The sequence below is a fragment of the Manis pentadactyla genome, chromosome 2 (assembly GCF_030020395.1).
Source record: "Manis pentadactyla isolate mManPen7 chromosome 2, mManPen7.hap1, whole genome shotgun sequence".
NCBI lineage: Eukaryota > Metazoa > Chordata > Mammalia > Pholidota > Manidae > Manis > Manis pentadactyla.
In genome coordinates, this window is record NC_080020.1 from 220,907,598 (window position 1) to 220,934,894 (window position 27,297).

Genomic DNA, 27,297 nt, shown 5'->3' on the forward strand with positions numbered 1-27,297 from the left:
ATAAAATGAAGTCTCTAGGTGATTGAAAGTATGTGATTTCTAATAATATGTTAGCAATATTCGGATGCTTTCAGATTCTTAGTCATTAGATATGAGAAACATTTAATGCTTGGAAGAAGTTGAGGCTGCAAAGAATGGGAGATCTAGAAAATATAAGATCTGTAAAAGATGAGGCTGTAGATAAAGTGAGGTCACAAATGTAAAACCAGGGAAAAAAATATAAAGGACAGATTCTAGGGCATTATGGGAAATCCTATTAAGTACTTACAGAATAATAGAATGGATTGTGTCCAAATTTAGGGAAATGTAAAGAAACATTCAGAAACCAAGGATGGTTTAAGTGGACTGTACTAGATATTAGAATGAATTGTGTCATTAAGATGGAGATCTTTGTGTATGACAAATGTAGGAGGACACCTTTGGACCAAAATTCTTTTGATATTGGGGGTGGTGGTGGATATATATAAATACTCCCACCTCCAAAATATATATGTATTTAAAATATTATGTATGTATGTATACATAAAAGAATATTTTGATCTCTAACGGGTTTGCTTTAAAACCTATAGTGTCGTGATGATACGGATAGAGATGTTTATTATAGTAGGTATTGGATGTGCATGTAAATTGGTTCATCTACATGTGTTAATAAAACTCATAATACAGTGTTGAAGTTATTGCTTTAAATGGCCATATGTATTTTGAAGAAATTAAGAGGAAAAAATAGTCCTTTGTACTTAGGCACATATTTATCATTTTTTGTGCTTTTCATTCCTTCTTGGTGATCTCAGTTTCCATCTGGTATCATTCCCCTTTAGCCTGAAGAATTTTATTTTTAAGCATTTCTTGAAGGTGAAGTCTATTGTAACAGGTTTTCTTTTTATATAGAAATGTCTTTTAGCCTTTATTCCTGAAGGATATGTCCATTAAATGTAAACTTTTAAGTTGGCATTTATTTATTCTTTCAGCACTTCAAAGCCTGGTCCTTTATTAAATTCTGGTTCCCATTGTTTCTAGTGAGAAGTCAGTGATCATTCATATTACTTTTCTCCTTTATGTAAAGTTGTTTTCCCTTATGCACTTTCAGGATCTTTGGTTTTCAACCTTTTTATTTTTTTATTTGTGTGGGTATGGTTCCCCCCTATTTATCTTGCTTGGGGTTCACTCTCTTGAATCTGTAAAGTTTGCTTTCAGCAAATTTGGGGGAATTTCTGGCCACTGTTTCTCAAACAATTTTTCCACCCCATTCTCTCTCCACTTTTTTTTCTCCCTCTTTTCAGGTAGGAAATCTTCATTATTCTATCTTCGAATTGACTGACTCTATCTCCAATCTGCTATTAAGTTCTCCCAGTGAAGTTTTTTAAACATATTTTTCAGTTTTAGAATTTCCATTTGGTTTTTATAGTTTTTCTTTCTATGCTGAAATTTTGTATTTTTCACTCATTAAGAACATACTTTTTCCTTTCATCTTTGAGCAGTTTATAACAGTTGCTTTGAGAGCTTGGCTAATTCTAACCTCATTTTGGGATTGGTCTTAATAGATTTTTTCTTTGAGGTCATATTTTCCTGTTTCTACATTATGTCTAGTAATTTTAGATTGTGTTCCAGACTTTATGATATTCTTTTTATTTATTTTTTCAGCATACAGAGATATTGCAATATTATTGACTGTATTCCCTATGCTGTATTTTATCCCTGTGACTAATTTATAATTGGAATTTGTGCCTCTTCATCCCCTTACCACCTATTTCACCCACACCTTTCCTCCGTGGTAACCACTGATGTGTCTTCTCTGTGTCTACAACTCTATGTATTGTTTTATAGATTCCAGATATAAGTGAAATCATAGTATTTGTCTTTTTATGCCTGGCTTATTTCACTTACATACTGCCTTCTAGGTCTGTGTATTTACCCAAAGGAAAAAAAAAATCACTGATTTGAAAAGATACACACATGCCTATGTTTACTGCATTATTTACAGTAGCCAAGATATAGAAGCAACCAAAGTCAAGATTTTATAGAGTTAAATACCTTTAAGAGTTTAAATCAAGTCTCCTGTTTCCTGGTAATTGGAGGTGTCTAGCTCCTATCAGACCAAACCCTTCTGCATATAACTATAAACTGGACAAATTATAAAAACAATTTGAAGGCAATGGAAAACACCTACCAAAACAAACTGGAGAATAGTCTGCATTTAAAGGACAGAATTTATATACAGAGTTTATTCCCCTACTTTCTGAGACTTAACCTCCTCAGTTACCAGCAGCTCTCTTTGCCCCAAACCCTATCCTTTATTTCTTCAAGCTTTTAAGACTGGCTTTCTTATAGGAAAAATTTGACACCCCACTTCCACCCTCAGGGCTGTCCTTAGGCAAAAAAAAAAAAAAAATCCGTTAAAAACCCTCACTCTGTGCCTGTCCTTTAAACTCTTAAAGGTATTTAACTCTATAAAATCTTGACATATTTTTTTCCCTCTACAAATTCTTACATGTTGAAGATGCCCAGCAAAAGCTTACTTGATCTAATGAAAGGGTGAATGGAATGTTCACTTTGTGAAAACTTAATGCATCCAGCTTTTCTAGCAGGCTAAGAGAAAAGAATAGCTTATTTGCTATCCATATATCTTTGATGTAGTATTTGTTCAGATCTTCTGCCCATTTTTAAATTGGGTTTTTTGTTCTCATTTTTTTAAAGTTTTTATTATATTCTGGATACAAGCATTGGATATGTGATTTGCAAATACTTTTCTCTTAGTCTGTGGTTTGTTTTCATTGTCTTACCAGTGTCTTTTGTAGAGTATGTTTGTATTGATGAAGTCAAATTTTTAGACATTAGTTTTTCTTCTATGGACTCTGCTTTTTTTTTTTTTGCTATCATTAATCTGATTACATGAAGAACACTATGTTTACCAGGCTCCTCCCCTCACCAAGTCCCCCCCACACACCCCACTACAGTTACTGTCCATCAGCGTAGTAATATGCTGTAGAATCACTACCTGTCTTCTCTGTGTTGTACAGCCCTCCCTGTACCCCCACCCCGCAACACTATACATGCTAATCGTAATGCCCCCTTTCTTTTTCCCCACCCTTATCCCTCCCTTCCCACCCATCATCCCCAGTCCCTTTCCCTTTGGTAACTGTTAGTCCATTCTTGGGTTCTGTGATTCTGCTGCTCTTTTGTTCCTTCAGTTTTTCTTTGTCCTTATACTCCACATATGAACGAAATCATTTGGTACTTGTCTTTCTCTGCCTGGTTTATTTCACTGAGCATAATACCCTCTAGCTCCATTCATGTTGTTGCAAATGGTAGGATTTGTTTTCTTCTTATGGCTGAATAATATTCCATTGTGTATATGTACCACATCTTATCTATCCATTCATCTACTGATGGACATTTAGGTTGTTTCCATTTCATGGCTATTGTAAATAGTGCTGCGATAAACATAGGGGTGCATCTGTCTGTTTCAAATGGGACCTTCTTAGGGTAAATTCCTAGAAGTGGAATTCCTGAGTCAAATGATATCTCTATTTTGAGCATTCTGAGGAACCTCCATACTGCTTTCCACAATCGTTGAACTAATTTACATTCCCACCACAGTGTAGGAGGGTTCCCCTTTCTCCACAACCTCGCCAACATTTGTTGTTGTTTGTCTTTTGGATGGTGGCCATCCTTGCTGGTGTGAGGTGATATCTCGTGGTTTTAATTTGCATTTCTCTGATGACTAGCAATGTGGAGCATCTTTTCATGTGTCTGTTGGCCATCTGAATTTCTTCTTTAGAGAACTGTCTATTCAGCTTCTCTGCCCATTTTTTAATTGGATTATTTGCTTTTTGTTTGTTGAGGTGTGTGAGCTCTTTATATATTTTGGATGTCAACCCTTTACTGGATCTGTCATTTATGAATATATTCTCCCATTCTGTAGGATACCTTTTTGTTCTATTGATGGTGTCCTTTGCTGTACAGAAGCTTTTTAGCTTGATATAGTCCCACTTGTTCATTTTTGCTTTTGTTTCCCTTGCCTGGGGAGATATGTTCAAGAAGAGGTCACTCATGTTTATGTCTCAGAGATTTTTGCCTATTTTTTCTTTTTTTTTCAGTTAAGGCCTTTATAACATGTTTTTTTCTAAGAGTTTATGGTTTCATGACTTACGTTCAAGTCTTTGATCCATTTCCAATTTACTTTTGTGTATGGGGTTAGACAGTGATCCAGTTTCATTCTCTTACATGTAGCTCTCCAGTTTTGCCAGCACCATCTGTTGAAGAGACTGTCCTTTCCCCATTGTATGTCCATGGCTCCTTTGTCATATATTAATTGGCCATATATGTTTGGGTTAATGTCTGGAGTCTCTATTCTGTTCCACTGGTCTGTGGCTCTGTTCTTGTGCCAGTACCAAATTGTCTTGATTACTGTGGCTTTGTAGTAGAGCTTGAAGTTAGGGAGTGAGATTCCCCCCCCCACTTTATTCTTCCTTCTCAGGATTGCTTTGGCTATTCGGGGTCTTTGGTGTTTCCATATGAATTTTTGAACTATTTGTTCCAGTTCATTGAAGAATGCTGTTGGTAATGTGATAGGGATTGCATCAAATCTGTATATTGTTTTGGGCAGGATGGCCGTTTTGACAATATTAATTCTTCCTAGCCAGGAACATGGGATGAGTTCCCATTTGTTAGTGACCTCTTTAATTTCTCTTAAGAGTGTCTTATAGGTTTCAGGGTATAGGTCTTTCACTTCCTTGGTTAGGTTTATTCTTAGGTATTTTATTCTTTTTGATGCTGTTGTAAATGGAATTGTTTTCCTGATTTCTCTTTCTTCTATTAGTTTATTGTTAGTGTATAGGAAAGCTACAGATTTCTGTGTGTTAATTTTGTATCCTGCAACTTTGCTGAATTCTGATAGCAGTTCTAGTAGTTTTGGAGTGGAGTCTTCAGGGTTTTTTACATACAATATCATGTCATCTGCAAATAGTGACAGTGTAACTTCTTTACCAATCTGGATTCCTTGTATTTCTTTGTTTTGTCTAATTGCCGTGGCTAGGACCTCCAGTACTATGTTAAATAACAGTGGGGAGAGTGGGCATCCCTGTCTTGTTCCCCATCTCAGAGGAAAAGCTTTCAGCTTCTTGCTGTTCAGTATGATGTTGGCTGTGGGTTTATCATATATGGCCTTTATTATGTTGAGGTACTTGCCCTCTATACCCATTTTATTGAGTTTTTATCATGAATGGATGTTGAATTTTGTCGAATGCATGGATGTTGAATTTTGTCGAATGCTTTTTTAGTATCTATGGAGATGATCATGTGGTTTTTGTCCTTCTTTTTGTTGATGTGTTGGATGATGTTGATGAATTTTCTAATGTTGTACCATCCTTGCATCCCTGGGATGAATCCCACTTGGTCATGGTGTATGATCCTCTTGATGTATTTTTGAATTCGGTTTGCTAATATTTTGTTGAGTATTTTTGCATCTACGTTCATCATGGATATTGGTCTGTAGTTTTCCTTTTTGGTGGGGTCTTTGCCTGGTTTTGGTATTAGGGTGATGTTGGCTTCATAGAATGAGTTTGGGAGTATTCCCTCCTCTTCTATTTTTTGGAAAACTTTAAGGAGAATGGGTATTATGTCTTCTCTGTATGTCTGATAAAATTCCGAGGTAAATCCATTTGGCCCCAGGGGTTTTGTTCTTGGGTAGTTTTTTGATTACAGCTTCAATTTCGTTGCTGGTAATTGGTCTGTTTAGATTTTCTGTTTCTTTCTGGGTCAGCTATGGACTCTGCTTTTGATGTTCGTCTTAAAAACTCATTACCAAACACAAGGTCACACAGCTTTTCTCTGTTTTCTAGAAATTTTATAATGTTAAATGTTACATTTAGGTGTATGATCCATTTTGAGTTAATTTTTATATTAAGGTGTAAGGTGTGTGTTCAGGTTCCTTTTTTGCTCATGGACATCAATTGTTCAACCACTAATGAAAAGAATGAAGAGCCTCTTTTAATAGCTAACTTCTGAATGCTTATGTGCAGCACACTGTTTTAGGTGTTTTATGTTATCTAATTTAGTTTTCACAACAAGCCATGTGATAGTTGCTGCTATTACCTTCCCATGAAGAAATTGAGAAAAAACAGTTCAAGTAACTTGTCCAGAGTTACAAAACTACTGGTTGCCAGAACTGATTTGAATCCAGTTCTGTCCTTTAGTAAGCCACAATAAGGAGTTTGAACTGTTAAATCAGGGATTAAATTATGGAAGTAACACAATCAGAGTATTAATTCCGAAAGATGACTAATAACATTTTGGAGATTAAATTGTAAGAGAGTATTGCAATATTTTAAGTGTTGATGGTCTAAGCAACTCAGGTAGCTGGAAAATGGATAGATTTAAGTGAGGTAGGAAGTTGACTTTAGTCATTGGATATTGGTATGAAAAAGGAAGTAAGTTATAAGTGGGGGAGAAAAAAGTTGAAATTTTGTTCAGGGAATGGGAGAAAGGAGATAATTGGAAATTTTAGAAGAGGAGAGAGCTTTGGTTTATAAATACAAATGTGGGAGCGAGGGTCCTAAGTATATATGTATTTGGCTCTCAAAGCAATGAGAGTGGGTGATATTGCTTAGGATAAAGGGTAGAGAAGAGAGTACCTTGGACAGAATACTAAGGAACACTAATATGTAAGAGTTGAGCAGACAGTCTGTGAAGAAGCCTGAGAAGAAGCAACTAGACACAGGAAAGTAAAAAAGATTTATCATAAGAGAGAAAGTAGCAACAAAGAGTAGTATTACAAGAGTATTACTTCTTCATCTGACTTCTCAGACCTTTATTTGATTGTAAAATCAAATACTGAGGAGTATTAGAACAGACTGGAGAAAATCATTGGATTATATTTTAAGGCCCAAAAGTTGGAAGGTTATGAATTTGTAGTGACTTTAGTCTTGAATGATTTTCTCCAGCAGTACTTAATCCTAGGAAGAGGCAAAGGGCCTCCTGAGTCAGAAACAGACTGTCACATGAAAGATAAAAACAATTTAAACTGTTAGAAATGGAAAGATAAGAGTATATGTTTAATTTTAGTTTGAGGAGAAGGGAAAGGAATTATTCCTAAGAAAACCTCAATATTATAACTACTCTCACAGCTGATTAATTTTATATGTTGCTTTGAGGTAGAACTGGACCACCACTTAAATTTTTTCAGTTAAGTTTTTATCATTGGCATAAGATCTACAAATAATGAAATGCTGAGAAATTTTGAAAACTCTTAACTGGAAGAAATAATGCAAAATAATTTTGTAATAGGAGCTATAACATAGAGAGACAAGAGAACTATAGTACTTGAGCTTGCTTTTACTAGTCTTTACTTTCCATCTGTTTTCCTCAAGAAATTAGTAAGGATTTCTTTTGGCACACAGAACAACTCAAGAACCCATGGCCCCAAGTTTTCCCACAAATTTTAGTGTAGGTTGCTGTTATGTGCTCTATTTAGGAAAACCGGTCTTTATCGAGAAACTGATTCTTGCCCATCTCAGCCCATGCTAACATCAGTCATAGCAATATAATCTAAAAATAGTTGATGCATGTATAATGTGGGGGGGCATGCGGAGGGCTGTGCAACACAGAGAAGACTTAAGTAGTGATCTACAACATCTTACTACGCTGCTGGACAGTGACCGATGGGGTTTGTAGGGGGGACTTGGTGAAGGGGGGACCCTAGTAAACATAATGTTCTTCATGTAATTGTAGATTAATGATAACAAAATTTAAAAAAATAGTTGATGGCAGTCTATTGTTTAGATTTTTCTTCCTGCTAATTTTTTATTTTGTTTTTGTTTTTTAATAGGTTTGATCTGTGGATGAAATGAATCATGATTTTCAAGCTCTTGCATTAGAATCTCGGGGAATGGGAGAGGTAAATATTTATGACTACTAAGAATGTATATCTCACTTTGATTATTGGAGCCATTAAGACTTACTTTTTTTAACCATAAATTTTCTTGCAAATAGTGGTTATATCAAATTCTATGGGTTTTTTAAATCTCAGATTATACAATTCTATAGTTATAATTATAAGCTTTTAAAAAAAATTTTTAGTAATGTTTAATGAGATGATCTGTGTCTAATTGATTTGATTGACTTGTTTAGGTAGTCTTGTATTTTGGTAATGAACCATATTTACTTTGCTCAGAAAAGAGATGCCTTTATTTTTGTCCTGTCTGGTTTATATATATATGCTGTGTTTGCTTTAGCCACATATGGTTCACTATTCTCTCTTCCCAAATCTGTTCTGTTTACTGTTTGCTTAACAAACTTCTAATTCTCTACAAGACTCTACTGGAAAAGACTTACATGTTCCATTGCTGTCTGCAGCAGAATTAATTACTTCCTCATCTGACTTATCAGACCTTTATATATTTATTATATTACTGGTTACAGTTCATTTTATTTTATATTAGTCTCCTCTTTAGATTGTTAGCTTTGAAAGACTAGCACACAGTGGGCATTCTAAATCTTATCAGTACTGTTAATTATGATTTTTGTTGAGGCATTCCATTTAACCTCACCATTACATAATTAAGGCATCAAAAATACCCAGTTTTCCATGTATCTAATGAATATTTAGAAAACTTTAATTGTTATGAAAACCCTTGGGGGTCACATCTTTATTTTGTCATGTTCTGTAGTAATCAAATAGTCTGGATTTTGATAATCAAAAATAGTGGTGAACAGACCTAAGATGTGTAATAACTGCTTGTCCCTGGAGATTATTTTACTTGATAGATTAGAGACTTTCATAAGACTCAACTCCATTCAATGCTGTGCTCTTCAGATGCAGAAAGAGTCCAGTCACTTCTCTGGGCCACAAGAGGGCACCCTGCAGCTAGCTAACCCCCCCCTTCTCCAGAACAGCGTTTTTCAAAGAGTTTGTCATTTTCAGAGGACTGATTTAAGGGTGAGTTAAGGTGCTTAAGCATAAGTACTGCCAAAGTAAACTTGTTAGTCCAGTGCATAAGGTAAAATTCTGGGCCCTAAGAAAAACTTGAGAGAGGGGACAATTTTTTAGTTCAAAACAAAACAAACGATCTTCATTGCAGTGCTGTGGCTGCTTAAGCATTATTTACACAATGGCTGAGTGAAAACAAGCTGTTGAAAAGGGCTTGGTGTTTTCCCTTCTCCTTCTTTTCTTTGGTCTTTAGAAAGCTAAAGAAAGTATCTTAAAAGCAGGTTTGAACAGTGTTTCAGCATAATCTGAAAAACTTGATTTTTTTTTTTTAAGAACAAAGTCACATAACCTTAATCCTATTTAGACCCCTGACACACACTTTACTTCCCAGATCTACATTGTGTGTATTTACAAATTCACTCCTTTTTTTCTCTCTTTCTAAATAGTATTTGATAAATCCAAAAACATCTTTGCAGTTTAAAAAAATGTCATGAATAGACAGTGGTTGAAAGAGATTAATTAGATACTTTGCAGGGCAGGTGGGGGAGGGATATTTGAGGTTTTTAGAAAAGAGAGAAGCTAGGTTGAATAGTATGTTAAATGGTCAAAGCTTAAATTTAGGCTTTCTTAATGGAAATGTCAGATATGCAGAGTAAAAGTGAGTAGGGTTTAAGCTGCCTGTTTTTCTAGCAGATATTAGGTCAGTGCTTCTATGACCTTCATCTAGTAAAAATGTATTTTTAAATAAGCTGTTACTCACTAAATTTTTTTCCCAACAGTTTACCAACTATTTCTGTTACCTCTACTAGCTAAGAAACCTACTCAGGTTTCTGTCTTTGGGTTCTCTCTCCCACAAGCCTTTCTATCTTTCCTCATCTCACAGGCAGCAAGGAACCTTCTGGGATTTCCTTCTTTGCCTGTCTCTCTCTCACCAGTCTTCTCCTCCTTTCCTGACAGGTGAGGTTTTTTTGTTTTATCCCAGAATTCATTCATTTTAATAAATTAAAAGCAGCCCTGAGTTTCTGACCTTTAAGTTTTCTAAAATTGCTTGTGTATTTTTTAAATGCAACATCCTTTTTTTATAGATTGCCCTATTTTTCACTTTTTAAAAATACAGTTTTCCTTTTATGTCTGAAGTTATTGTAAATCTCTTTAATGTACAAAACACTGCATTCCATATAGGACTATTTTCAGATGTATTGGTTTTTATAGGTTATGGTAGCTTTGCTGAACCATCATCAGAAGGGCAGTCTCTTTTGGTTATTGATTCAGAAATAGGAACAAATTTATATTCATCCATTCATAAACCCATCCTTTCCATATTTTTCCACAGCACATTTCTGTCAAAAGACCTGATTTATATTATGTCAATATGGCTTAAAAAGAGCAAAAAATCCATAGGAGTTTAAGCTTAACTTCATTAGCATAGTGTTTTAAAACTACTTGGCAGAGGCATATGCTTATTACTTTTTATATGTATATCTAAGTTCCTGTTTATATTTTAAGTAAGCAGAAAGAGACCTCTGCCTGAAATTTTTTAGGGAGCCCAGTATTTAACTTTAAATCACTTGAGTTGATGTCTTTTGTTTGGGGCGTATTCAAAGCTTGGTATGATAACTAATGCTCCCTCCTTTCTTTTCTGATGCAGTAATGTTTAAAGTAAATATATGTACTAAGACCCCACCCAAGTAGTGCGGTGAAGTGGATTAGGGGAATAAGGAAACTTCTATTCTCTTTTGGATCTATCATTAGTGCTGTGAACTTGAATAAGACTGACTTTTTTGAAGACAGTAATAGAAGTAACCTTTTGTATGAATCACATACATCTCTCAAATGCTCTCACACTGAGCTGTTAGGGATAATGGGAATGGAAAATATCTGTTTCAAATAGCTCATCGTAGTTTTACGTATGTAAATCCTTATGTTAACAGTTCTGTCTTAAGCTTTATCCACTATAATGAATACCTACATTATATGGGCTGAATATCATGATAATACCATAAGTTTTTATTTTTTCATTACATCTAGTGGTGGCCTAATACTGGAAATTTTCAGAAATACTGATGAATTAGACTATGGTTGAAAAGAACCATCTTCTGTGGTAATTAAATGTAAAGAAAATGGGCCTTAAACAGATAATGGATTCAGATCCTTATGCAGCCATTTACTAGCTATATGTGTAACTTTGAACAGCTTAACTCTGATTATGTTTCCTTATATAAAATGTGACTGTTTAAGGCAACTTTGCTTCATAAGTAGTGGGGTTTCAAGATGCCTCTAGGATACTCAAAACAGACTTAAAGAGGCAAACAATACATAGACAAGATTTTTGTAATGAATAATATTACAGTCCTTAAAAATCAGGCAGTTAAATGTTGCTGGCCAGGGTGTTAGTCATGTTTTATAATAAAAGATTGATACTTCTGATAGGATACCTACTATTGTTTTGTCTGCTATGTGCTAGATGCTGTTTTAAGCAGTATATTTATTTCTTTCTAGCCTCACAGAAACTATGGCAGTAGTTTTATTATTATCTTGACTTTACAGATGAGGAAACTAAAGCTCAGAACTGTTAATTAACTGGCCCAAGACCATGTAATAGTGCTTGAATACCAGTTTGAACTAGAGAGTGCATTGAGGTTTACATACAATACCGATTCCCATTGGAAATGATCATATCTAATAACATTTGCTGGTGCTAATAAGGGATATTAGGAGTGGAGATGAACTGGAGAAGTGGTGTGATCTGAAAAAGTTAAGAAGTATTGGTGTGTTTTATTAACAGAAAAATTAATATTAAAGGCTGAGAAGTCCTCATTCTGGAGTTCTGAGGAATTACCTTGTGTCATAACATAATTTTTACTAGCATTCCCCTTTCTCGAAAGGATCCTAACTTGGGTTTTATAGAGCAATTTAATTTAAAACACCGTGATGTAGACATAGCCTTTTAAATCCCTATGATTCTTAGCCTTATGTTAATTTGGTTGGTTTGGTGATTTACCAAAACAGTTTGTGTTAACTCAAGTATCAATGCACCTCATAAACTCTAGCAAGAATTTTATTTATTACTTATTTTGAGGCAGTTTGCTGGAGTGTTGACTGACTTCTTTGAAGATTCCGGCAAGCCAAATGCTTTTTGTAGGAAAGATCTAATAAAATGGTAGACAGTTGGGGGATGAATTTGTATGTCCACCCAATCATTTCTGAGCTGAAAGGATAGAGGAGCAGGTTGACAAGAAATCCTGAATCACCTGTGGTTTGTTGAGAAGTTTTGTTAGTTAGGAAACTAATATGAAGTAATATTGGATAATATATTTTATAGATTTTTAAGATCCCTTAGTCCTTGTTTTCTGTAACATGCTTCCTCCTATTGACTACAGTGAAAGAGTCTCCAGGGGCAAACCTCTATTTTTATTGCTGTTTGAACCAGTGTACCTGTTAATGTTCTCTTTTTTTTTAACTGTTCTATCCTGAATTGTTGCCTTCCCCTATATTTAGTCATTTTAACTTATTCTCGGTCACAAGCTAGTAGTTTCTCCAAAAGTATTTGGAATCAGTATCTAAATTGTCACAGAAGGCTATTTCTGAGTGTTAGTTAAAGGCCTTTGTTAGAAGTGTTGATTTTATTAACTACTAGATTGTTTTCCTGTACGTGATAACTACAAATGTTTGTAAAATGAAGAGGAATTCATTGCACTAAGTGCTTGACGTAAACTCCTCCCCACCCCAGTTGTAGTTTGCGTTTTAAAGCAGTGGTCTGTGAGTTGCTACTGCAGCACTACCAGGAACCTTATCTCAAGACTTTGAAATAGTTCGCTCAAAGAGAATCTATTATTTCTTCTATCTCAGATTAGGTTGTGTCAGCTGCTTCTATGTCTGTGATAAATGCTTCTATTAAGTTGTTACCACGATTTTTGATTCCTTATTTGTTACTTTTATCTTGATATTGAAGCATTTTTCTTCACGAAATATGGGGTAAAAGCATTTCTTTGTTCTCTCAAGGACCATTTTCTTATGCCTGAAATGGCTTGCTTATACAATATTTTTAAGGGATTGAATTTTACTATGAGTAAATGTTAAATACATCAAGTATAACGTTTTAGTATTGTAGTATCAGCTTTACATTTTGAATATTTTCATGAAATTTACATGCATATGTACATGAAACTTTTAGAGTGAGATTTCTTAAAAATCAGAAGAACAGAGGTTGCATTTTACTGGGATCTTTATTAGAGCAGATTATTGTTTAAAATATATGTACTTTAAATATAAATCATTTTGTAGCTCAGGAATATCCTAATATGCAAAAACATTTCTTCTTTAAAATAGCAAAGTTAGTTTCCTTTAAAATTAGAAATAGTTCAGCAAAAGATTGGTAGGTTACAAACATGCCCAAATTGAATTTTTCCCCTTTCTTCAAAAAAGAAAGCTGCTCCTCCTGTTTTTTCTGTTTTGGTGAATACCATTTACCTTGCTCCCAAAATTATAAGTTTTATCTCCTTTTTATATAGGTTTTATATCCTTTTTATCTCCACCTGCCACCCACCCCCATTTCTATTCATATCTTAATAACTCTCCTAAGTGTGTTTTAAATCCATTTTATTTTCTCAGTCAGTACCTCTTTTTGTTATTGTCATCTTGGCCCTGTTGTAATTCTGAACCTATCTCCTTGCCTCTAGTCTAGAATATCCATTATTCTTAAAACTTACAGCTTGAGTTGCTTTCTAAAACATTAATGTCATTCTTGTCAACTTCTGTTGATATTCCCAATTGCTTCAATGTAACATATATTTCTTTAGCATGTCATAATCTGACCTAGATAGCTTTACCCGCATTAATATTGATCTTCCCACATTTATTCCTAAATCTCATATCCTGTTCTACACACTATGTATATTCTCAAATTGTTACCTTTGTTCATGATTACTATGTCTTCCTCACTTTCCATTCACACTTTCAGTCCCCAGCACACACACACGCACAGAGAGTCTTCTCTCTCAGATCCAATTCAGGTTTTACTACGTTCATTTTATTTCAGTTTTTATTTTTGTGAACTTGCTAAAGATAAGGTCACCATGCCTTTCAGGAGGCAAACAGGCAATTTAGTGTGATAAGTGTAGTAAAAGAAGTTATAAACAGGTTAAATATGAGCACTGCAAGACTGGGCCCCTAATTATGATCTGAGAGGGATGGGTATCTTAGGAATGCTTATTTAAAATGCCAAATACACATCGCAGAAAACCAGTAAACCAGTTTATCATTTTCAAATAAACATATGTACCTCCAGTCCACCTTCTCTGAGTGTCAGGGAAGGTAGAGAGCAGAGACCTGGATGAGTATTTAAGTATCATTAGGAATTGGCCTAATGTATATTTTGAGTACTGTGTGAGTGGTTGTATCAGAATTTTTATATGGTGTGTATGCCATAATATAGGATAGAGTACAGGGCCTTGAGATTTTTATCTCGAAAGTATTTGAGGGTCTTTCCTATGTGTCTCTTCCACCATCCTTAACTTCCTGATTTGGGAATGGATAGATTGCTGTTATTCAGGACCTAGGAAGAGTTGGAAAGTTCATTACCATTGAATAGGTGAAGAATGAAAATATATTTTCTATCATGGAGGCTCTAGGATAAGGGGTGATCCCTAAGGCAGTACTTAGAAATCAAGGAAAAATTTTAACCACATGTGTAGATATTTTTATTGTATTATCTGTATCGAATAAGAAATGCAGTAAGTCTTTGAAAAAATTTATAAAGAAAATCACATGACTGTAAAACCACTTGGAAAATGTAGAAAAGTCCTAAGTGGACATTGATGAATTTCAGGTCTAGAATTTTTAGGGCCAGTACCTAAATATAAGTGGGGATTTACTTTATTATTAACAAAACAAATTAGAAAATAGGTCACTTTGAATTTTCATTAGCATTGAAAACTTACATATCGGTAGTAAGCTTGCTTTCCCCCACATACTAGTTTTTTGTAATTAGAATAAAGTTTAAATGTAATATTTTTTTTTCTCCCAAATAGCTTTTGCCTACCAAAAAGTTTTGGGAACCTGATGATTCAACAAAAGATGGACAAAAAGGCATATTTCTCGGGGATGATGAATGGAGAGAGACTGCATGGGGAACTTCTCGTAAGTTATTGGTGTTATGTGTGAGAATTATGAGTTTACTTGAACTTTTAAAAAAACCCTGTCTACCCCCCAACAATACTTGGAGAAAACTTGTGATGTCTTTGTTAAGGATTTCATAAATCATTATAACACATTTTCTTAGGTAAATTAAGCCTTATCTAATGGTCCACTTCATGATTAAGTGTTAGTCATAAGGTTTTATAAAGTTTGGTTTGAAGTTAACTCTGATTATAAAATTTTGACACATTAGTATTAGAGAATATTAAAATAGAGAATATATTAATTTAACCATGGGTATTTTCAACCTTATATTTCATTAACTTGTATTAGAGTTTTACTAGACATTAGCCACACCTAGAAAGGAAGTATAAACTCCTTTAGGTAGAATTCCCAGAAAGGGAGGAGAGTGGATGTTTTGCCATCTAAGTAGTAGAGAGAGAATTAAGTCTAAGAAACTGAAGTGAAAAAGAACTGGTAGGTAAAGAGTATAATTCACGGGAGTGACAGTATTTGTAAATTAAAGAGCATGGCTATGTTCTTAAAATAGTACTGATTATATTTTTTAATGTTTCTGATTAGTAGAATTTTAGAAATGAACATATGGAACTACCAATATGTATTTTACAAATAAGTTTTCTCTTTTTAAAACTGAGTTTAATGAAGATTGCTAAAGGTATATAAAATTACCAAAGTAACAAAAACAAATTTCTGGATGATAATTATCAAATTAACCTTATATTTTGAGTGCAAATTATCAGATATTTCTTTATTCTCCATATCATTAAAATATATTCAAAGATTTTCAGGTCCTTTATAGTTTTAAAATTTGTTTTTAAACTAAAATAATTGCCAAAAAGTTAGGAAGTGCTAGAACATTTTAATGATTAATATACTTTTACATCTAGTGGAGAAATCAAAATTGGAGAAGATTGAAAACTTTGGTAACTACGAATTTAGACTAAAATTTCTTTAAAATACTAGGGATTTTCTTTGAGTTCAACCAATATATATATAATATGTTAGATTTTGAGAACAAATAAAATATCCTTGCCCTTAAAAATTTTTTTTCCTGGGTTTGAATTAACCTATATGAAATTGGACTCATAATTTAAATTATTCAGTTATTAGGACTGGGATACATTTCTCCCACAAAAGGTACTTTTTTTCCCTAAAATCATGTGCTTGAAAACTTGGTTGATAGACATGTTTTGTTTTTGGTTTTGAAGATTGAATGGTTAATTACTTTATTTATCAGAACCAAATATTTTTTTTAAGAGATTCCAGGACAAGCATTTTGAGAACAACATAGTAAAGAGAGATTATTTTTAAGATTGATGGTAGGGAAATATTTTTGGTGTGTTCTATTTGGAGGACAACTAGTACTAGCAATAAAACATTTAAGCAACATGTTTGTATATCCCTGATATTTCTTTTAGTGTCATATTTATAATTTTACTTTCTTGTACCACTCCCTTTCCCAATTTAGCTTTTTTAATTGGTTAAATTTTGAAGGTGAATATTAGTCTTTATCAGAAGACATGAGAAAATGAGAAACGGAGTCATTCTGTTTACTGAACAAATATTTATTGAATGCCAAGTTGTACACACATGAATAACATATACCTTGTCCTGAAAGGAATTGTCATTCTCAGAAAGATTAATATTTTCATCTCACTGAACTGAACTACTTGTGATTGTTCATTTCCCTTATGTTCTCCTGGCACTTCCAGGCCTTTGAACATTCTGATTTCTCAAACTGAAATGCTCTTTCCACCCCCATCCTCACTTTTTTGCTCACTTTAACTCTTTACCCTTCATCTTTTTTCCTTTAGGATTCACTCTAAGACTGGGAAGGATTGATACCCCTTCTTTCTGTTCCCATAGTATCCTGGATTACTCTCGAAGCACTTTTCCTCTGTTATGACTGCCTTTTCATAAACCTATGATCTCTTTGAGCGCAGGGGCTGTCTTATTTGTTCTTGGATTCCCCATACATTGCACAAGGCTTAGCATACCAAAAATAGTAAATCAGTATTTGAAATGGATAAAGGAATGGGTGAATTACTGAATGAAAAAATGTAACAACTAATCTCATACACAACAGTACTGAATGGAAATGTTTTAATGTAGATTTTAAAAAGTAGCAATGTCATTTAAAAATAAATACAGCTAATGAAATGTTGACTGAGTAAATGTGATAGTCAGCCCTTTAAGGACTAGATGTGATACTGTGCATGTTCATAAACAAGTCAGAGGTAGCTGGCAGCTTCCTGGTTTTAAAAAAAATTTTTTTTTGGCAATCTGTGAGTGTTGCCTCAAATGTTTTATTGTATTTGTATTTCATTTGCTCTCTGCTCTTAAATATTGCCTTTCCTCTGTCACAAAAACATGTAGAAAAGGTATTCACACCAGATGAATAATGCTTTAAAAATAAATGGGAAACTTTTAAACTAGAAGGAATTTTAAAAATAATCTTTAGGTGATACTTAGTTTTTATACCAAGAATAGAATATTCCTTGATTTTACTGGTTTTTTCGAAATTATTTGTGTTTACAGAGGTACAACCATGTGTTTTGAATACATCCAGTGCATAACTGTGAGTTTGAAAAGTGCCTCTGCCAATTTAGGAGGAGCTATTTTTATTATTCTAGGTTTTATCCTTTAAGATTTTTGTTTTCAATTACTATGAATCACCAAAAGAACTTTAACTTTTTACTATGATGCTTATAGGCAACTGAGCCTTCAGATTTAATGTTTCTGTTTTCATTGGCCTTCTTAGTATGATGGCTTTTCACATAGACTTTTACTTTTTTTTTTTTTTAACCAAATGGCCTTTTCTCTCTGTATTCCAAGAAATGTACCCAGGCCATGAGTCTCAACAGAAAGAAAAGCTTTTTATAAATCTAAAATAATATTCTAGATAAAACAGTATGATTTTTCTTACTTTAGTGTACCAACAGGTATACATACATTTTGGTTAGTTTAAAAGTACAAATGTGTAATTGTGTTCTTTCTTTAAAACAGACCATTCAATGTCCCAGCCTATTATGGTACAGAGAAGATCTGGACAGGGTTTTCATGGAAACAGTGAAGTAAATGCAATACTGTCTCCGCGATCAGAAAGTGGAGGCCTTGGCGTGAGCATGGTAGAATATGTATTAAGTTCTTCTCCTGCTGATAAATTGGATTCTCGATTTAGGAAGGGAACTTTTGTAAGTATTTTAAATAAAGAAATACTTAATAACTGCTTGATGGTTATTTGATTTGTCTTTAAATCAGTTTATTTTTCTGGCCCTTACTAAAGCTGAAGAAAATTTGTAGCTGTTGAAGCTCTTCTTGTTTTCTCTTCTTGGCCACTTCTTGAAGTCCATGAACCAATAGAACCACTGGGAATATTTATAATCTTAACTATGTTACAAAAATGAAATCATATTAATTAAAAAACAAATTTCAAGATTAAAATTGCTTATCATGATAGTACTTGATCTGAAAGTAAGCAAAATTATCTATGCATTAAGTAGAATTTTTCTCATTTGTGGTGTTACTGCTTTTCCAGCACCGCTATAGTTAAGGTTGCCTTAGCCCTTCTGTTATAAATCACTGGTTTGTACTCAAGTTTTTTGACCTTTGGTAAATTAGTTGACTACAAAATTAAAATAAGATTCAATGGTTTTACTGTTTACATGCACATAGTGTAGTTTTAGGTCACCGTATGGTACCTTTTTTGTGTTCTATTAAATATTCAGAATCAAACAGATTCTTTTTCCTCAGGGCACTAGAGATGCTGAAACAGATGGACCTGAGAAAGGAGATCAAAAAGGCAAGGCTTCTCCATTTGAGGAGGACCAAAACAGAGATCTTAAACAAGGAGATGATGATGATTCTAAAATAAATGGCAGAGGTTTGCCAAATGGAATGGATGCCGATTGCAAAGATTTTAAGTAAGATTTTAACTTTCTCAAGAAGAAAAACATATCTTTAGAGATTATTACTTCTAGCTGATGTGACTGATTTAGATACTTTTCCAATTTTGGTTTATTTTATACCTTGTGTTAATCTGGAGGCAAGATTTAATTTCTTCATATGGAATACTAATGATTATGAGCCACTTAAAATTCTTCAAAACAGTCTAAAACAGTGCATTCCATTGAAGGAGTAATGTTAGAAGTTGCTGTTACCTTTCTGCTAATATTGGTAGTCTAAATTGTAACTTTTTCCTCCCTGCTAAAACTCAGTGATTTTTAGGTGTGATCTGTAATTTTACTTGGCAAACTCTTTGTGGTGTTGAGCACCTTTCTTTGGAGTTTCCTTCTAGCCCTATATTGTATCCCCTATCTCCCATTTAAGTCTTAACCTTGGACATAAGGAAACCTAATTAACTTAGGAGCTATGATCCTTGTTATTACAGTATATGAGTTTGTGCTAATAATTGATATTCCTGAAATTAGGAAGTAGGGGGCATATTAGAGACTAGAAAATGTTAGCTTTAAGCTCAGAATTCTTTGAGGTGTTGCCTTTTAGTTGTCCATTTATGACAGTTAAGTATTTTCTTCTAGCTTTGGTCTTTAGATTAGGCACATTTATCTAAATATTAGGGAGTTTTTCTTCAGACTGATTTCCTGTACTTTAGACTTCAATAGTCAGATGCTTTGGAGCCTATATCTGAAAATGAGCTGTTTCTTTGAGAATTTGTAAACCATGGAATCTCAGTTAACTGAGTATAGGTACATGTGGGTGGTATATTTTGACCTTTATTGCCTTTAGTTATCAAAACCAGAGTAACAGTGCTGCTTAAAAACGGTACCATTAGTATCCATTCTAAGTGCAAAAAAGCATCCAAAACCAGTAAACCTCTTTTGACGAGAAATAAATTTAGTGCTGTTCATTTTGTTTTAGAACCTGCCTTATCCTGCTTGTGCTCTTCTGCTATTACCTAATCTAAGTTTCAGTCAAGGGCATGCATGTAAAATGAAGTTGATTATAAACCCTTTAGAATATACATTTATAATTGAAGTGTTAATACGCCATTAACTATAGCAAGAAAATAGCACCACTGATAGCACAACGACTTTTTTCTGTTGTATCCTCTACTTTTTGCTTTATTATAGTTGTTTTGTATGAAAGGCTATACTTCTCCATATTAATAAGAACTTTACATTTATTAGCTTTCTGATCTTATTCCATTAAGTTTGGGATATGTATTTAAAATTGTTTATGAATTATCTTAGATACAATATTGTACTTGATGTTGTAAGAGCTGTCTGTGGCCATGTGGTCAGAGTGCTAACACATAGTTAATATGTGCATTAACTGATACATCATCAATATGTATATACATTACTGGAGTAGAACTGAAAGAACTAGAAGGCTTTCTTTTTTTTAATTGGCTGATTTTAAAGAAGATCCTTTCAGTTCTGTTTTTTTTCCCCCATATATTCTGAATGAAAAATGAACTTTTGGAATATTCACATGAAAATTTAGGAATGGTTAAAAGTGAAAGGAGCTAGAAATTTGTCTAATGTTAAAAGGACATTGGTTGATTTTTTTTTTTAAGTAAAATGTAAGTTCACCTAAATATCTGGAAAGCAGTTCTTATATAAGTAATTGCTTTATAAAATGCTCCTTACATGTTAGTAAATTTATCCCAATGTAAAGTAACTGAAGTTGGGAGCAGAGTTACATGGGTGTAACTCTTTGAAGGCTAGGTAAAATACGTATTGCCATTTATTTAAAGTTCTTATGTTCAAATATACAATGAATTTATGGTTTCTCAGGACAGATTTATTTCTTGTGAGGAAAAGGATCTTGTTTAAAATACTTCTGTACAAGAAAAGAGATTCTAAATGAGGATCATTTATGTCTAGAAATAAAGTAAAAATAAAGTTTAGACCATGATGGATGTTGATACAAATAGAAGAGTCAGTGCTTGAAATTTAGTCCAATGTTAATAAACCTTTCAGGAAAATTGAGGCTAGTCTGTATGCAGTTGCTTTTTTTTTTATATGTAGAATTATACTTTTCATTGATATGTATACTTAATTTTTGATAAATTATGTCATACATTTCCATTTCTTTCTGATGACTTAAACTCAGACAATTTGGTACAATAAAGATGATTTTTGGAGAGCTGTCAGTATAGGGTTTTCACAAGTAGGTTTCTTGTTCTTAGTTGGAACAACAACAAAAAAAAACATCTCTTCAGTCTCCTCAATAAGGAAACCAAGGCCTGGTAGTCTAAATGATTTGCTCATATTTAAAGACAGAGTTGGAAGTCAACCTTTTTGTCTTAGTTCACGGCCCTTTTCTGGGCACTGTGTATCCCACATTTTACACTCTGAAGTTATGAAGACAGTGATGAAGTCATGAAACTGGTCTTTGTAGCCAGTTTTTTCTGAAATATTATTAAGCAAGATGTTATGGCAAAATTATGGGCAAGAGAGAAGTACATATAGTAGGTAGGTTTTATTTTTGAGCCTTCCCACATTTGTTACTTGAGAGTTGGCTATTCATACCCACCATTCATTTTGTCTATGATTCAAAGCAAAGTTAGCCAATTTTATTATCTGTAAAATTGAGTTATTTCCTTATTCTCTTCAAATTGAGAGAATAATCATTGATAATACAAAGAAACCATATGAGTCCAATATGAGTTCTTAAGAAAACTTAGGGAAAAAAATGTGATAAAATAGAATGGTTAGTGACCTAGAGTGCCTAATCTGTCTTCTGTATTCCACAGCCATTTGGTTTTCATGGTTTTCCTACTTCCCTATTTCAACTTTTGACTGATTTTTTACTTTTACCCATAATGCCGTTCTGTTTTCTTTATATAGTCGTACTCCTGGAAGTCGTCAATCCTCTCCAACTGAAGTAGTTGAGCGCCTGGCCCCCAATACTAATCCCCCAGAAGGATTGGGGCCTCTTCCTAATCCTACAGCTAATAAACCACTTGTTGAAGAATTTTCAAATCCTGAAACTCAGAATCTGGATGCCATGGAACAAGTTGGTCTGGATTCCTTACAGTTTGACTATCCTGGTAATCAGGTACCAATGGACTCTTCAGGAGCTACTGTAGGCCTTTTTGACTACAATTCCCAGCAGCAGGTAACTCATACCTCTCCTTTAAAGAAGCTCCTCTTAATCATGTTGGGTATAGCCTGAAGTGCTATGAGGCATTGACATGAATAGGGGTGTTCTGGAAACACTTAATGTTGTATTGAATAAAATGTCATTTTAGTTGAGAAAGTGAGTGTAATAGTGTTTAAAATATTCTATTTCCAGCTTTCTAAATAAAAACGAAATGCTTTGAGACTAATCTTTGTATTAAACTTTTTTCTAACAGCTCTTCCAGAGGACTAATGCACTAACAGTTCAGCAGTTAACTGCAGCGCAACAGCAGCAATATGCATTAGCCGCAGCTCAGCAACCACACATAGGTGAGTTTTCCTGAGTTACCATTTTGGTTAGACTGTTAGAAAATGTTGTTACAGTGTTTTAGAATGTTCCATTTTTCTTCTACTGAATGGTATTTCATTACTTTTTGAAATATCTCATTGAGACCAAAGAGTAATAGATTTCAGGGCAAGAGTAAAGATTAAGTCAGGAAGAACTGTTTCTGATTATTACTTGTGTCCTTGGTTAAAGAAAAATCTAAAACTTCATGAAAGCTGTCAGTGCATAAGTTTCTTTTTTCTCAATATCAAGTCGAGAGAGCCTAACGTGGAAATTCAAATGTTGTTTTTGTCCATTATAAAGCCAGAATATACATTAAAATGGTTTGGAAATTGGAATCCTGTCCTAAAACGTTTTCTTCATTAAGCTGTTTGTTCTTTGGCCATTATTCTTTACTGTAATGTGAATTATTAAAATTACACATTTGTTACTGCTAGAGTTAAAGTATTGGTACATGTCCATATTGGGGTTTTTGTTGTTGTTTCTAAGTTTTTACTTTGAAATGCAGGTTCACATGAAGCTGCAAAGAGAGCTCAAAGAGGTTCCTCACTAGTTTTCCCTGAATGGGTACATCTTACATAGTTATAGTACAGTACCAAAATGAGTATGACATTGGTAAATATGTGCATATAGTTTTATGTTACTTTGTCAAATCTTGGATCGATGTAACTAATACCATGTCTATTTGATTTTAGCTAACCTTGGTCTGTTAACTGGTTGGAAAAGTTGTGAATACTCTCAACATCAGAATCTATGGAAAGAGGGAATATAAAGTTGGTTCTCTTCCCTTAACTTTCTATTGCCAATCCAAGAAAGCCTCTCAGGTCCCAAGTTTTATTTCTGATTTTTATCAAAGATGGACCACACGTTTTTAGATGACTTCTAATAGCAGCATGTACTCTTCCCCCCAGCTTCCTTTATCCCTGTACTTAGTCCTTCCTTTTCATTGTTAGAAATGTATTAACTCCTGTCTACTCATGGCTGTTCGTACAATACTTTATTTCTTGAAGCTTTATGGTACTGTTTTAATACATGGCAAGGTAGTACACCACCCATCATTGCTCTTCCTTTTTGGTTTTAAATTTTCTGTTCTTATTTGCATTTTCTTATGAACTTTGGCATTCACTTACTTCCAAGAAGATGAGGTTAAAATTGTAAATTAGGAAAAGTGGACATCTTTATGATATTAAGTATTCTTATGGAGGACAAGGTACATCTCTACTTAAAAGTTTGCTTTTGTGTTGTTTATGAATGCTTTAAAGTTTTTGTATCATACAAGCTTGCATATTGCTTGGTTAGTTTGTCCTTAGGTTATTTTATCTTTTGCATTCATTTTAAATGACCTTCTACCTTTAAATTGGTATCTAGGAAAGTTCTTGATTTGCAAATAATAAATTTTTGAATGATGTTTTCTAATAGTTGAATCATCCCTGCATTCTTGGGATAAAAAAAGGCTAATGTGTAATTCTTTAAATTAACTCTTTCAATTTGTTTTATTTAGCCTTTTTGCATCAATAGTGTGTTAATGAAATCAGTCTTTAAGTTTGTGTGTGTGCATTTTTGCATTTTTTTGTAAGATTTTGTATCAGTATATTTGCTTCATAAAAAGGACTTAGAAATACCTTTTTTAAAAATGAATCGGTGTATTTTAAATAACACTGAACTGACATGATCTTTAAAGATTTGGCAGAACTTTTTTTTTATTGTAATTGACATTTCAAATTAATGGTAAAAGTATATTTGGAAAATAGCTTGGAGATAATTGGGCCCTATTCCTGATAGATTAAAAAGGTATAAAATTTAAATAAAAAGGTATAAAAGATTGATGTATTTTGCCTCTTTGATAGACAGTCATGGATTAAAACAAAAAAATCTTTAATGCTTTATTTTGAGTCTCAGATTGACAGCAGTTTAAAAAGTCTGATAAAGGCCTATTTTGGCAGGAATGTGAGTGGCATTCTCATATTCTCCTGACAGGAATATAAATTACTACAACTTCCCTGGAGGCTAATTTGGAAATAGATCAAGAATTTATATGTATTTGCCCATTTAAGTGAATTTTCATCATAAGTATATGAGAATAATGCAGAGACTAGTATACTTAAAGAATAATAGGATTACTTACAGCAAAAGATTGTAAACTATATATATAGTTATCTCAATAGTAGACTGGTTAAATCATGTTCTTTCTATAAAAACAGAATATATCCAAACAGTCATTAGAAAAAAATGAGCTAGATGGGTCATCTGTTGACATAGAAAAGGGGAATCTATCGTTAATTGGCATTCTGAAAAAAGTGTATTAAAATCACATTATAACTTAGAATATAAAATGTGTGTGTGTTAAAAAATTTAGAAATATATTTATACATACATGTATATGTAAATACAACTAAAATCAGATATATATATACAGGCAAACACAAATATATGGTCGGCATTTATTTTGGTGTTTAATGCACAAGCATATTGTTTTATGTTTAATATGTTGTAAGTATTTCTAAGTGAATCATGTGAACTTGAAATATAGGTCCTCCTCTTTTCAGCAGAAAGTTCAGTATATATCCATTAGGTCAGACTAATTCCATGTTTTTCAAATATTTGAACCCTTCATATCTGCGTTATATAATTATGGAGAAAGTTGTGTTAAAATCATTTCTAAAATTGAAAAAAATTTAGGAGGATATAAACTAACTTGTCTCAAAAGATTACATGAGGACTTTTGGCTTTCTACTTTGTATACTCCAGTAGTATTTGAGTTTTTAAAAACCATATGTTTTTAACCATAAAAATATAGAATATAAAGAAATTAAGCCCTGGCTCTAAGATTTTCTGGTGGTATGAATAGAACACGAATACTAATAAATCATTTTCTATTCACTGATAAAGAAAATTCATGATAAAGGAACTGAAGAGAAACTTTGAAACCTTTGATTGACCTAGGATATAGTTAAGAATGCAACCCAGAACAAATGATTTTTTTAAACAGTGTAAGGATTTTGTTGAACCTCAGTTTAATTCTTGCTTCCTTTATTAAGAAATAGATTTTTCAAATGGGTATGTTAAGGATACCAGTGTTGTAGGGTGTGACCAGTATTGTTAAAATTAAATACATTATAGAAGTTAACAAATAGAAAATAGGGTACATTGGAACTTCATAAGGATAAGGGTGGGTTTTTTTTGAGATGTTTGTTTGTGGCATATATGTGTGTATATTGACAGTAGGTCAATATGAAACATAATTCATATTGTGAGTCACAGCCAAAAGCTTAAAAGCCACTATAAGTTAGAATTTAAGTTTCTGAACCTTGATTTTAAGGTCTAGATTTTAAGATAAATGCTATTTTTTAATACCTTTTCAAAAATTACTTCATATCTACCTGTTTTTATACCCATATTCCCTTCTCCTTAATTACCTTTTAAACTTGAGGCTTTTTGAGCTCCTTTAACTTTAAAAACAACCTTTTCTGTTATTTCTTCATCTTCTACTTGCTCAATTATTTTCAGAAGGGGCAACTGTAGCAGCACAGTTTCAAGGTAATTTGTTATCAGCTTATATTAAAAAGTCCACAGCAGTGACTCTTCAATACTAGCAGTTTATTCTCTCAGTGAACATTTAAGGTTTTTTTTCTTAGCCTTTACTGAATCGCTGTTGGCATATATTAGACTCAGAAGTGGGCTTAAAGTCATTCTCCTTAGAACTTCATTGTTTTCCAATGGCTTTCAAGGTAAAGTCCAAACTAATAGGACTCAGGACGCTCTTCCATGGGTCTTCGCTCTGATTATAGCTCCAGTTTTATCTTACCATACATTATTACCCCTCTATCCTACCCACACCTTCCAGAGCTTGTTAGATGCCCTTCCTCTGTATGCCCATAGCACTTACAGTATATCCCGACTGCCAGTTTACTTGTTTTTCTCATTAGATGAAGTGACTTGTGAGGGTAGATCCTGTCTGTCTTGCTCATTGTTGAATCCTTAGCTTACAGCATGACTTAATAAATATTGAATAAAAAACTACTGTTCAACAATAGTAGTTTTAGCTCTAAATGTTTATTGGGTGTCTGTCATGTGTTAGTACTATACAGTCATTTCATATTTGATATCACATTTAATACAAAAATCCTCTAAGACAACTGGTGATACATCTGTTTCATAAATGAGAAACCTTAGAGTCAGGTTGTGTTACATGCTCAAGGCTACTCAGTAAATAAGAATCTGAACCATTATACACATTTTCCTCTCCCACCCCAAATTCAGAGTAGGAGTGTTATTCCTAATAAAATCATACTTTACATTTTCATTCATTATTTCTCCCCCTTTTAAATACAGCTGGTGTATTCTCAGCAGGCCTTGCTCCAGCTGCGTTTGTGCCAAATCCGTATATTATTAGTGCTGCTCCTCCAGGGACTGATCCGTACACTGCAGCAGGACTGGCTGCCGCAGCAACATTAGCAGGTAACTGTCGTCCTTGTTGCTTGTGAATTTAGTTCTAATTTGGTACAGGATTTACCTTTGTTTATTTGGGCAGTTTGAAGTTCTTAGGAATACCTGAAACATTTATCCAGAAGAAATTCTAGTGAGTTAGTTTATTTTTCAACCGTAATTCTTTTCTTCCTGTACATAGTTGATTTACATTTCAATTTTGTAGTTTCAGAAATCTTACATCATCAACACAAACCTTCATTCTGTGACCGATCCCATTACCCCCAGAGATAATGCAAAGTAAGGCTACTTCTCAGAAAATTAACAGAGGGTAGGTGCTGTAAACAAATACTCGGGAA

General features: G+C 33.5%; 1 protein-coding gene across 11 annotated transcripts in view; it reads left to right on the plus strand.

Moving 5' to 3' along the window:
• Positions 1-27,297, plus strand: part of PUM2 (pumilio RNA binding family member 2) — a 101,516-nt gene that overhangs the window by 14,323 nt on the left and 59,896 nt on the right. For 5 of the 11 annotated variants that reach the window (XM_057497429.1, XM_036881931.2, XM_036881934.2 and 2 more), the window contains exons 2-8: positions 7,826-7,894; positions 14,956-15,064; positions 18,089-18,276; positions 18,836-19,005; positions 21,895-22,165; positions 22,404-22,497; positions 26,846-26,971. In XM_057497429.1, the coding sequence (XP_057353412.1) occupies positions 7,844-7,894; positions 14,956-15,064; positions 18,089-18,276; positions 18,836-19,005; positions 21,895-22,165; positions 22,404-22,497; positions 26,846-26,971 (1,009 nt within the window). In that variant the 5' untranslated portion in view covers positions 7,826-7,843. Of the gene's footprint in view, positions 1-7,825; positions 7,895-8,728; positions 8,936-9,813; positions 9,884-14,955; positions 15,065-18,088; positions 18,277-18,835; positions 19,006-21,894; positions 22,166-22,403; positions 22,498-26,845; positions 26,972-27,297 lie in introns of those variants that run through there. The other 6 variants (XM_057497427.1, XM_036881939.2, XM_057497428.1 and 3 more) reach the window with 6 other exon arrangements.